General features: G+C 46.6%; 1 protein-coding gene across 2 annotated transcripts in view; it reads right to left on the bottom strand.

Moving 5' to 3' along the window:
• Positions 1–13432, bottom strand: part of ANKHD1 (ankyrin repeat and KH domain containing 1) — a 1109311-nt gene that overhangs the window by 905428 nt on the left and 190451 nt on the right. For both annotated transcript variants that reach the window (XM_085617924.1, XM_085617925.1), the window contains exon 4: positions 9378–9525. In XM_085617924.1, coding sequence (XP_085474050.1) covers positions 9378–9525 — 148 coding nt within the window. The remainder of the gene's footprint in view (positions 1–9377; positions 9526–13432) is intronic.

Below are 13432 nucleotides of genomic sequence, written 5' to 3'. Positions count from 1 at the left end.
TTCCCTTCATAGTTCCAACTTACAACTGGCTTACGAAGGATCATCTCATTTGCTGCAGGAAGAACTCATGAATCTCTTGGCCAAGGGAGCCATAGAGAGGGTTCCGGTGCCAGCAGTAGGCTGTGGTTGTTCCCGCTTTCTGATCCCAAAGAAGGAAAAGAGCCTGCACCCTATCCTAGATCTGCCAGACCTCAACTACTTCCTCAAAAAGGAAAAGCTCAAGATGCTCACTCTAGCTCAGGTTTTGTCTGCACTGGACCCAGGAGACTGGATGGTAGCATTGGACTAGGAGGATGCCTATTTTGACATTCCTGTCCTGCTTGCTCATTTGCGCTACCTGCAGTTTACGTTAGGCCACGAGCACTTTCAGTTCACTGTGCTCCCCTTTGGCCTTACCAGACCCCTCGGGTGCTCACCAAGGAGATGGCGATGGTCGCAGGTCATCTGCGCAGATCAGGGGTGCCAGTCTTCTCCTATACCGACGACTAGATGCTGAAGGCGAGCCCGTCAGAGGCTGTCGTCTCCCACCTCCAGACTACAACGAACCTTCTGCATTGGCTGCTGTTCACTATCAACTTGCCGAAGTCACACCAGATTCCCACTCGGGTGCTCCCTTTTATCTGAACTGTTCTAGACACAGTGCAGTTTCGGGCCTATGCTCCCGAATGGCAAGTCCCAGATATTCAGGCTATAATACCGATGTTTCAGCCTCTATCCTGGATTTCGATGAGTATGACTGAGGCTGCTGGCCTTCTAGGTCTCCTGCATCCTGCTAGTGACGAATTTCATATGGCATATGCGGGCTTTGCAGTGGGACTTTAAGTTCTAGTGGGCGTAGATTTCGGATAGAACTGCACAGGACCTGTAGTGGTGGCTAACCGACCGCGAGACAGTCAGAGGCAGACCCCTCTCACTTCCCCAACCAGACCACACAATAGTAACAGATGCGCCACTTCTGGGATGGGGCAGCCGTTTGGGAGAGGTGGAAGTCAGTGGAGACTGGTCTCCAGCGAAATCCAGACTCCACATCAACTTGCTAGAGCACCAAGTGATTCGCTTGCCATTGAAAGCCTTTCTTCCTTCAATCAAGTGAAAACTGGTTCACGTGTTAATGGACAACACTGCCGCCATGTCGTACTGCAACAAAGGCAGGGTGGCATCGTGGACTCTTTGTCAAGAGGCCCTGCGTTTCTGGACATTGCTGGAACAAAACGGCATATCGCTGGTAGTTCAACACCTGGCAGATTCTCCGAACGCCAAGGCAGACAAACTCAGCCGTAGATGCCTAGCAGATGACGAATGGTGTCTCCATCTTGAGGTGACGCAAGGTCTCTTTCAACAGTGGGGACAGCCTTGGTTAGATCGGTTTGCCTCTGCCGAGAACATGCAACGTCAGCAGTTTTGCATGCTGGAGTTTCCAAGGCAGCACTCGCTTATACGCTTTTAGTCTCAAGTGGAACTCAGGCCTCCTATATGCCTTTCCTCCATTACCACTCCTGTCCAGAGTGCTCAAAAAGATCAGGAGCAACCGGGCCCAAGTCATCCTTGTGGCTCCGGACAGGGTATGGAGAGTCTAGTATCCCAAGCTTCCCCAACTGAGCATCGATCCTCTGATTAGGATGCCCCTTTGAAAGGATCTCCTTTCGCCACAGTAGGGGAAGGATCTCCACCCGAACCTATCAACTCTACACATTCTTGCATGGAGATTGAGCGGTGGCAGTTAATAGCATTTGACTTTCCTATCAAAGTCTGCAATGTTATTTTGCCAGCCAGGCGTCCCTCTACCAAGACCAAGTATGCCTATCGGTGGCAAAAGTTTGTAAAATATTGTACAGAAAGGTCTATTGATCCTCGTTCTGCTTCCCTTTCTCACATTTTGCTTGGTTTTTTTTACCCTTGCCCAGCAGGGCTCTCAACTGGGCACCTTTCGGTCCTGTCTGCCTTCCTGAGGCTGCCAGACAACCCTCATTATTCAAATCTCCCATTGTAAATAGATTACTCAAAGGACTTGTACATATGTTCCCACCTTCTCCTTTCATTATACCTCAGTGGGACCTTAATTTGGTTTTCATCTTTCTAATGTTTGCTCCATTTCAATCTCTGTACAATTGCCCCCTCCAGCTGCTTAGTATCAAAACAGCCTTGTTAGTGGCAATTACATTTACCAGGTGGGTGAGCAAATTGCAGGCACTGTCATCCAAGCCTCCTTACCTGACAATCTTCCCTGATAGGTTAGTGCTACACACTAGGGCCTCTTTCTTACTGAAAATTGTAACACCATTCTCTGTGGGGCAATATGTTACCCTTGCTCACTTCCTCCACACCCCTCTAAAGAAGAAGAGGATCGACTCCTCCATCTAGACCAAAAAGAGCACTGTTGTTCCTGACCGCACTAAAGAGTTACTGGTAGACAATCAACTCTTCGCGAGGTGCGCTGGATCAAAGAAAGCTCGTGCAGTGCAGAAGAGGACTATCTCGCTTCATTTGCATCAAAATCTGTTACGCTCGGGCCAAAAAGCAGCTTAAGGGGTCATACTACCAGAGCTAAGGCTGCTACTACAGCGTTGCAATGTAGGGTTCCAGTCTTCGACATTTGTCACGCAGCATCGTGGGCACCCCCGCACGCATTTACCAAGCACTACTGCCTGGACAGTCAAGTCTGCAGGGACGGCCTTTTTAGCAGGACTTCCTGGGCTAAACTTGTCCACAGTCCCTCCATCGGGAATGGTATTGCTTGGGTATCTATTCAAAGGTAAGGAATCTGCAGCTAAAGGTCTATCAGATGGACAAGTTAATTATCTTCGGTAACGGCTTATCTGGTAGAGTCATGATCTAGCTGCAGATTCCTTACTGACCCACCCTTCCTCCCCACATGGCGGGCAGGTTTTTAGGGTCAGGGCTGATCACTTTCAGGGCCCTAGCTGCTCAAAACACACCAATGTCAGTGCACTTTATAGCTCTGCGGTTCTGCAGTGGAATGTCATGAAAAGTAAATGACGTCAGCGCGCCGAGGTGGTGCCTATATAGGGGATGCAGACGGCAAAAAAAGGCACTGCTGACGTAATGCGGAGCAGACCCACACCACCTACCAGCACGCAAGGGTATTGCTCGAAGACAAATCTTCCGGATCTAGTCTGACGCCTGGGAAATTCAAATGTAAGGAATCTGCAGCTTGATCATGCCTCTACCAGATAAGGCAAAACCGAAGGAAATTAACTTGTCCATTAGTGATCTAAACAACTAAAATGAGAACATATTTTCTTGAGTTCTCAAACAGTGACAAAGCACTTTCAAATAATTTGCTATCTTAATGGGTATTTTTATCCAGTTGATCGCTTGATTATAGGTTACACTTGAGGGAGAGGATGTGGTGTTCTGGCCAGAGCTGCAGACTTTGCAACTGGGGAGCCAGGTTTGAGTTTCGGCGTCAGCTCGAAATCCTGGATTCTGGGCAAATCACATAATCTCCCCATGCCTAAAACCAAAATATATGTGTTTTTGCGTAATTTAACTGATGCTCATGTAAAACACTTCAATACCTTCGGGTGAAGTCTGCGCTAAAAAAAACTTCAAAAACCTAAAAAATGAAATGTTTTGCACACTGTCATTAGGCTATACTTGGGCTACATTTGGATAATGTTTAGGATACATTTGTGCTCTTTTTTTTCTGGTGGCAATCTTGGGAGACTTGTTTGTTACGACGCTCCCTAATTTCCTCATTTACTGCAGTATCTTCAGTGGAAAATGCCCTCAGTTTTCTATTTCGATTCAGTCAAGATGGCGTTCAAAAGTTGGAAGAAGTTGGCTCCGTATATACTATACTCAGCTGAAGGTAAGTAACAGTTTTAAGAGTAGTAATACCTTTCAAATTCAGTGGGAATTGTTATGTAAGGCAGTAAATATGCTTTCCAGTAATAGAAATACTTTTATATTGTCAACCAAAGACCGTAGCAAACTTAGCAGTTGAAAAAGATACAGTAAAATGTAATAGGAGAAAAGCAATGCAATCCTTTGAGAGGAAAACAGGTATGCATGAACAGGTAAGTACACAACTTACTATTCCAGTTTTAAGGGGTTTGGGTCAATACTGGATCACAAGCAGCGCTGGGGAAGCCCAGTGGTGCAGAGGTCACTAGGCCCCAATGTTAGTCATTGGAGACTGGCAGCACCCACAAGAGATGCTGGTTGCAGGTAAGTACCTGCGGTTTTAGGGCACAGGGGTTAAAATGATCACAAGGCAGCACCAAAGCTACAACATTATCGGCACAGGGGCGGCCGGGTGCAGGGTGCAAATCGGCATCGGGCACACAAAGAGGCTCAGGCCAGGAGGATGGATGAAGGAGAACACCGGCTGGACATGTAATTTGGGTTGCAAGTTAAGGCTTGGGAACCATCGGCTGGGCTTCCCAAGGTCGGGGCGGAGGATGGGATCGGATTTTAGTTATCACAGCCAGTCATGGTCAGGTGGACCGTTCACGTTGAGGCTGCATTAGACTTCATGGGGTCCAAGAGAGGTCAGCCACCGATGGAGTCGTGGACTGGGGAGAAGTCACTGGACATGGAAGCTACTCAAACTAGGGCCGTGGGAGTCAAGTGCAGAGTGGACTTACAGGAGGTACCAGGAGGGCTACTTGGCCGCCAAAGTCCCTCAGGAGTAAAGTGGACTTAATTCCCCAACCAGTACTGTGCCAAGAGGCACGTTTGCAGAGTGGTGGAGAAAAGAGAGCATGGCCTCCGAAGACCTCTTAGCATTCCCACTGTGTGGGTCTTACTGGAGGTAACAGGAGGGGTAGTTGGCCCCCAAGGTCAACCTTGGGAGCCAACTACCCCTCCTATTACCTCCAGTAAGTCCCACACAGCGGGATTACCAAGTTCTCATAGCAGGCCACACCCCCTTTCCCCACCACTCTGCAAACGCACTTCCTGGCACGCTCTTGGATGGGGATTTAAGTCCCCTTCGCTGCTGGGGTCCTTAGGGGCCAACTAGCCTACCTGATACCTCCAATATGCCCCAGATAGTGGGATTGCTGACAGGTGGACACAGGCCACTCCCCCTTTTCCAACACTCTGCAAACGTGCCTCCTGGCGCGTTGTGGGTTGGGAGATTAAGTCCCCTTGAATCCTAAGAGTCCCCTAGGGCCAACTAGCCCACCAGGTACCTCCAAGTAAGCCCCACACAGCTGGATTGCTGAGAGTGGTCCTAGGCCACGCCCCTTTTTACACCACTCTGCAAACATGCCTCCTGGCGCACTGCTACTCGGGGGATGAAGTCCACCTTACTCCTGAGGTCCTCAGGACAAAAGAGGACCTCATCGCCCCACCAGCAATGAGGCCAGAGCATGGTGTCTTCATACCAAGAACAAGCATTGAAAATGCAACAGGTCTCGCCTTTGATTAAGTTAAAGCCATTTGCTTTGCTAATTGTATGGCAAAGCAAATGGCTTTAACTTAATGAAAGTCAAGTCCTATTGCATTTTTAATGATTGTTTTAACCTGAGAATAATGAAAAATTTACAAGCGTGACACAAGAAAACAACAGACAAGTACACTCTGAGACATTAACTCCCATGTAGAAAAAAAATAACCATGAAAACATTTATTCAATGTCACCTTCTTTTTCTGCTGCGCTAGTTGCTCATAGAGTGTTATTAGATGAATGGTCGTTTTCACCTAAACTGTGATTTTTGCGTTCAGTGACCTTATGGCTGGTATGTTAGAGAGTTGTTTTCAGGTTTTTTGCTCATTGCTGCACTTTTTAGAGGTATTCTCCAGTTATACCTTAAAGAAAAAAGCTGCTGCTAAAAGCTACAAGTACACTAGATAGTGTACAGTTTTGTCATTTGTGCTGACTGAACTTACCTATTTCAACAGTTTAAACAAGCCAAGGTATTTAAGTAGTGTTTGTTGTTAAAATAGAGGTGAAGATACTTGCCCTACACAAGAGTCTTGCAACATTTTCAGATTGAGTGCCTTGTGAAAATAGGAACGGGTTTGGGGAAACAGAGACTTTCTATCGAGTGGCTTGATTAAAGTCTACATTGCAGATGGCTTGAAGACTTCTGGAGATAAGATACCACAAGGGGAGGGTTACCGGATTGGTTGCTGTGCTCGGGTGTGGCATCCGCCGGAGAGTACTAACGGCTGAGCATTGTTTTCACTTAGTAGAGAAGCAGTGTGGTGCGCTGGGTAAGGGTGTGGAAGACTGCTTTGAGCTCTTGCTGTGTCGTGGCACCGAAGTCTGGCCCGGAGCACGGCAATCTGAAAGAATATGCACCCGTAAAATGGAGCAGTGTGGTGAGCTGGGTGAGGGGAATGGAAGAGTGCTCCGAGCTCTCACCATGCTGTGCCAGAAGTGTAGCGCAAAAGAGAAAGCATGCGTGAAGACACAAAAACTAAGGTGGGGGCATGCAAATGAAAATTTAAAATAAATACTGTCATTTGTAACAGGTGAACGGTAGTAACAGCTGAGCGACAGAAGATAAAGCGCTTTGCTCATGAATTGGGCGCTGCGCTGAGAGTTAAAGTATAGTTAGACTTTTTTTTTTTTTTTTTTTTAAATGGAGGCAGGTGAGTTGCGCCGTGCAGAACAAACTGCTCGGCCACCACAAAAAAAGATACACCATGTGAAATGTAAGGAGGAACAACATGGTAATCTTAACACGTTTACACTTATTATTTATAAATGACATGAGCATGAAGGGAGGGGGGACCGGAGAGTGCCAACGGCTGAGCGTTTCTTTTCACTTAGCTGGGTGCAGTGTGGTGCGCCGGGTGAGGGGGCGGAAGACTGCTCTGAGCTCTCAACGTGCTGTGCCACCGAAATCTGGCCGGAGCATGGCATGCTGAAAGATTAGACGACAGTAAAGCTTGCGCCATACCGTTGGAGTCTCTGCATCATGATAAAAACTAACAAGCTGTCGCAATTGCCCTAGTCTGGAGCCGGGAGGAATAAAGTGCCAGAAGCTAAACATTAGCGAGATGCGTCCCTGTGCAGTAGAAGCAAGTAAACGTACACAATCAGGCGCCATTGGCCAAATGAGTGAATAAAAGTGCACACAGAGTCATTAAAATAAAGCGTGTAACGCCGCGAGTAAAACAGCCAGTCCCGGGGGGCGGGGACAAAAGTGGACAGGATGGTAACCAGGAGGGGCTAAAAAGCCTCCCTTACAATTATCACACTCGGTTTACCATAAGTTATAACGCGAACCAACCAAAATCACGGGCGGAGACGAAAGCCCACTTCTGAATCTGTATGGATTCCATGAGGCCCTCGCATGGCGAGTGCAACGCATGCGCACTGCTAACGCCAGACGAGACCTAAAAACAGTACAGCGGCTCCAATGTGAGCAAAGCGTGTTTATTACGTGATCAAGAAGCGGAAGGCTCTGAAACGCGTTGGGTCCTCGTTGCTGTTGTTTTTCTAGGTATGAAGACCCCATGTTCTGGCCTCGATAACAGGATTTATGTTGGATATATACACATACACATACGTATATACATGCATATATATATATATATAGCCAAACAACTTCCCAAGGTTCAACCACGCCGGGTATCACACAGGCACAGACTCCAATGAAGATGAAAGCAGGATTCTTTATTGAAACATCATGCCCAAAGACTATTTTCGGCTGCCGGAACGCTGCCTTGATCACATGCCATTATATATGGATGATTCAGTGGCTGCATGACTGACTGCGTAATTAGGCATCTCAGGGATTGTACAAGTGAGTGACTGGTTGTGTGAATGTCTGTATCAGTCAGTTTGTTGGTGTCAAAGTGGCTGCATTGGTATGTGGTGGCGGTAGGTAAAAAACTGGGTATGTGAAAAGCGGTACAGGTGAGTGATGGCGTTTATGAGTGCCTGTATGGGTGAGTGAGAGAATGTGACAGTGGCTGTATAGGTGTGAGTGTGCTTGTGTAACTGACAGGCTCCCGCCAAGGCATAGCAAACTGCAATGTCCCAGGGCTGGGCACCCCGGGTCATTGCTGGAGCGGGCCCGGGGGTTGCAGTCCCCAGGGCCATCTACAGCTTCTTTGTTCTAATTTGCCCTGGGGACCCACTGCATATTGATTTGAGCCCCGGGGAGGTGGGGGTCCCCAGGGCTGTCGGGAGAGGGGGGAGAGGGGGGGGGACGTGCCCCCCCACATTTCATTTGGAAATTGCCCCAGGAAGGTGACGGTCCCTGGGCTGCGGGGGGGGGGGGGGGGATTTCTGTTAGACATTGCACTGCTCCAGGGAGGTGGTGGCGGTCCCCGCATTTCTGTTACACATTGCCCCGGGGAGGTCACACCCCCCCCCCCCACATTAATACATTAGCCCCAGGAAGGTGGCGGTCCCTGGGGCTGCGCAGGAGACCATAAGGGCCTCCCTCGTTTTCATTTTAATCAATAGCCCCGGAGAGGTGGCGGTCCACAGGGCTGCGGAGAGCCATGCAGGCCCCCGCATCATTTTACATATGTTTTCCCCAGGGAGGTGGCGGTCCCTGGTGCACCGCATGGGCTTCCCCCGCATTACTATAAACACTGTCCCTGGGCTTTGGCCCACCCTGTGGCTTAAACAAAAGGAGGGCCATGGATACACCCGCAATGTACAGCAAAATTCAATTTTAAAAAAAAGCTTTTAATCCCCAGCGGGCTCCGTGTGGGCCACCCCACCACCATATCTGGGGTCAGGGCATTCCTACCCTGCCAGCCCCCCCTAATTCTTTGTGGGATTCAGCTTCAAGCTGAGTCCTAAAATGGCTATCAATACTTCCTGGTTTAAGTGTTGGCAGCCAATCAAATTTTAGTAGGATCCGCGAGCCCACAACAAGGACTGGTTTCCCCCAGATAACTATATTTTTAAACTTAAATACCTCAAACACTACTGATCGGATTTACACCAAATCACAAAAAAGCACGCTTTCTGGACCAAAATCTAGCCTTTTGCCAAACTTGGTGTAATTCCGTTCAGTGTTTCGGGCTGTAGTTGTGTTCAAAAACGGAAAAATCCCCACAGACATAACATGGAGAACCCCACGCACACTTTTTCTCGGCCCCAACTGGACGGTACACCCCAAAACTTTCAACAAAGCAGCTGAATCAAAAAGGGGAAGTTTATTTTTAAATTTCGTTAAGATTCATCAATTGGCGCCAAAGTTATTGGTGATACAAAAACGTTTTTTCTATGGGAACTGGAATATTCAGTGCTTATGACTATTGATAAGGATCCCCTGGAAGAGAATGATATTTCTGTGAAATTAGAACCACTCCAGAATCTTAAACTAAGCTTAAGCTGACCAAAGACAAATTCAGAACATAATGCTTTACAACAAATTGAAAATTACTGATACAGATGAATATGACAGATGTGTATAATTGCAGTGTAAACTTGCCTGTGCCAATTCATAGTACCCAGCTGAACAGGCCAGGCAAAGAAGACTTTCTCCCTCTTCTGTATGCTCGTTCACACTTCTTCCTTCGTCTAAGAGTTTACGGACAGCATTTACATCTCCATCTGAGCAAGCTTCTGCTAAACTGCGACTAACAAAAAATACATAATCTAGTATTAGTTGCACACACTCCTAATCAACATCAAGGGTTCTCAAGATACAGTTTTCATAACCAGGGAAGGCTAAAGTGTGATTGGATTGTTGTGTTGTAAATAAGCTGGGATAACAGGTGTGACTTTTTGACGAGCAAAAATTTCTAATGAGAAGCAGGGATAATAGATGGAACAACTGACAGCACTATTGTGCATAGGGTTGCATAGGATGTAGACTGTTGTCACAGAAGAGAGGAAAGCATGTGGGTTGCAAAGATTGTGATATTAGTGAAGGAACATAAAGTATAGGCTGGGAGACGGACTAGAAGACTTGCTCGTCTTGGGACAAGTGTGTTTAGGAATGAGGTAGGTAAAGATGATGGCCAGTGAATTTCTCAGAGACTGAAAAACTGGAATTTAGCTACAGGCGACATGGAGAATTAATATATACTATATACTATTGATTCTGTGAAGCAACACTGAGCAAAACAATTCCCATATATCCCACAGCAAGCAACAATTTTAGGACACAGTGCTTAGATTAGTAGTGTTATGCATTCTGAGGGAATTTTTAGGCAACCAAAGTCTATGACCTCAAGTGCCATATCCTCAAGATGAGTGAGTGGAAACTCCGCTATATCACAGACCCTACTTGTTGGCAGAGTATGTTAAGGGAGGAGTGATATAGGAAAAGCACACACAATAATCCAAGCTTGACAGATGGGTAAGGGTTGTCGTGGTGGGGAATTGGGGGACACTGGGTGCAAATATGCACAAAGCTGACGTATAGCTGTCTTGTTACATATAAAACAATCTTAAAAAAATAATAATCCAAGTCTTAAATATCTACGCCATATTCCACTGAGGCTGTGGATATCTGCATGCAAAGCTTTGCTATTTTGTATTTTCATTTGATACAAACCAATATGTTCCAGAAAGTAAAATCTGTAGGAGCTGTTAATCCAATTTGGCACTCGAGTCTCCTGGCGATCTCTGGTTAATCTGCCAGATCACACTCCATGCCAGGGTGGTGTGTTCTGACAGGATATGTATGTGCTTTTTACAATCTTGAACTATTTTTATGAGTGTGCCACCCCCATTATTTCTGTAATTAGTACATAGTTGCTAGTCTGTTCTAATCAGAATGACATCAAATTGAGACTGTAATGCTTCTAAGCCTTATCCTAGTACTTTCAATTTCACCACACTGATCTATACATTTGCTTCTTCACAAGAACTTGCCTTTCATCTGGAAGCTGTCCATGCACAAAGCAACATGCCGGTGATTCAGCTGGAATAATGGCCACATGTAGACAAGTGCCTAAGACTTCAGCAAGGACAGAGATCATCATGCCAAACATACACAAGAACTTTTCCCATTGGTGACCATTATCTGGGAAAGAGGAATCCCCTTCAGAAAGTTCTAAAGGGCATATTTTGTGGTGAAGGCCTTTGATGTCTACAAATTCACAGTTCAATACTCAAAAATAGGACATTTGCACACTGACATTGAGGGAAACATTACTTCGCTCTGGTGGATACTATACCTTCATGGATACTGTTCACCTTATTACATTTCTCAGGCTACAGATCCGATCTGCAAAACATTTCTCAAGCAATAGCTCTGCAGTGCTGCCAAGGGGCTTCAAGCAACTACCGTCGCAGTTCTGACATCAGCCTATATATGGCATTAGCACTGCCTGGGGGGAGGTGGGTAACAGTTTTGTATACTTTTCTGAACCCAAGGGAATAGGACAATGGTGAAAAAGATTAATGACAGCATAAATTCAAGAACACTAACTATATTCATCCTGGGGACCCTTATTATGAACGGCACCAACTCAGAAGCAGAGAAGAGAGGAGAGGATGGTGAGGATTATGCAGGAAGCTATAGTATACACAAAAAGAGCAAATAACTTACCTTTGGAAAAACTCTTTCTGGTGGATACTCTTTCTACCCACGGATTCCTCACCTAGTGAACACCCCAGGCTCCAGATTGTCACTCAACTCAAAAATCAATGCTCCTGTGTACCACTAGCTGGCACTGTGCGGCTCTGCACCAATATTGTTCTGTTTTGGAAGTGACTAACGAAGCCTCATGCAAGTACCACACATTCAAGTAGACGTCAGTTTCTTTTTTTTATGCGACTGTTAGCACCCTCAGACACAGAGACCAACAGTAGATTGTAAGAACCAAGTTGCAGTTTCCTAAACTGAAACCTTATTAGTCAGAAAAGCAGACCATTCCACAAAACGGGGAGATGAGAGGTCGGTGAGAAATCTGCTTAAGGTATCCACCAAAAGGAGTGTTATGGAAGGTAAGTAACTTGTTCTTTTGATGGATACTTCTAACCCCAGATTCCTCACCTGGTGAATAGATACTAAAGCAGTACCTCCCAACGTAGTGGGTCTGTGGAATGACTTAGATCAAAAAGTCCAGCACGACTGAATGAGCAAAATGTCGTTCCCGTTGGACCAGGCTGTCAAGGAAGCAGTGTTTTATAAACATGTGCGTTAATGTCCACGTAGCGGCTTGACAGGCATCTAGGATAGGCACGCCGTGTGCCCAAACAGTGGTAGTAGCCTTAGCTCACGTGCAATAAACCCTCGGGTCTCTGGAGGCAGCCTGATAGCCAATGTGTATCAGATCTTAATACAGAGAACGGTCTATAGGGACTTGCACTAGGCCCCAACAAATAGCTGATCGTCCACCCAATGTTCCTTGGTACAAACAGTGCTCTCTTGGGGTTCAAGAAATGACCTGTCTTTCTCTTTCCGAGGAACAGGTGGCGCAAAGAAGGTCAGAACAGTGATCACTTGCTTGACATGAAAAGGCATCACCTCTTTCGGTAGAAACACTGCTTGCATCTATAACATCACTGTCTGGAAAAAAGCTGTGTAAGGAGGATTGATCGAGAGGGCCTGAAGCTCATTCATATGCCATGCCAATGTTATCGCAGCCAGAGAGATAGTCTTCAAGGTGAAGAGTAAAGGACAATTGTGCAGTAGGACAACTATGCAATGGCATAAAAACGGAAAACATTAGAAAATATGAACAATGATATCTGGCCCGGTACATGTAAAAAGGCTGACAAGTAATCTTTAACAGAGCCAACAGGAAGACCTTGCCAGGCTAAAGACAGAACAAACAGAAATACATAGGATAGTTTGGCTGCACCGGATCTATATGGCAGGTGCCGCACCAAGACACAAACTTATTCTATCATCCAGCATACACAGATATCGTAGACTGACATCTGGCAACCAAAATCAAATCAACAGCTTTGGGAAGAAGCTTGAAGAAGATCAACTGCTGCTGCTCAACTTCCAGGCGTGGAGATGCAGCTTGCACAGGCCCGCGTGCAAGATACCTCCCTGTTGCTGTCACAGAAGATCCTACCGAAGCTGCAGCTTGATCGGAGGACAGATAATCATGCCTAAATGTTCCAAGTACCACACTCTGGCCCAATCTGGAGCCATTCGGATGACACTGGACGAGTCGTTCCATATCTCCTTCAGAACTCTGGGCAGGAGAGGTAGCGGTGGAAAGCTATACAGGAGTCCTGTTCTCTGCATGAGGAATGAGTCTCTGAAGAAGAGCCTTTTAGGGAATTAGTGGAAAATGTTAGGAGGATTGATGTACTGGTGCCGAAAGACCCAAGAAACCTGTTGGGGCTCCACTCTCCTTAAAACGCTCTAGGGCAGAGTCCAAACAAAGGAACCGTTGAAAGGCATGTCTCTTAAAGACTCCTGGATGCTCTGAGAAGTCTGAGGATCTCCTGCGTTTGTGGCACCTGAGCACCATGCTTGTTCCATGAGCCCTTCATAAACAATCGGAGGTGTCTAGCAAAAGACTGATGACTACTATCTCTGCCACATCCTAGCCATCCTGAATGATTTGAGCC

The sequence above is a fragment of the Triturus cristatus genome, chromosome 7, assembly GCF_964204655.1.
Source record: "Triturus cristatus chromosome 7, aTriCri1.1, whole genome shotgun sequence".
NCBI lineage: Eukaryota > Metazoa > Chordata > Amphibia > Caudata > Salamandridae > Triturus > Triturus cristatus.
This window is presented reverse-complemented; position numbering and strand designations above follow the sequence as displayed.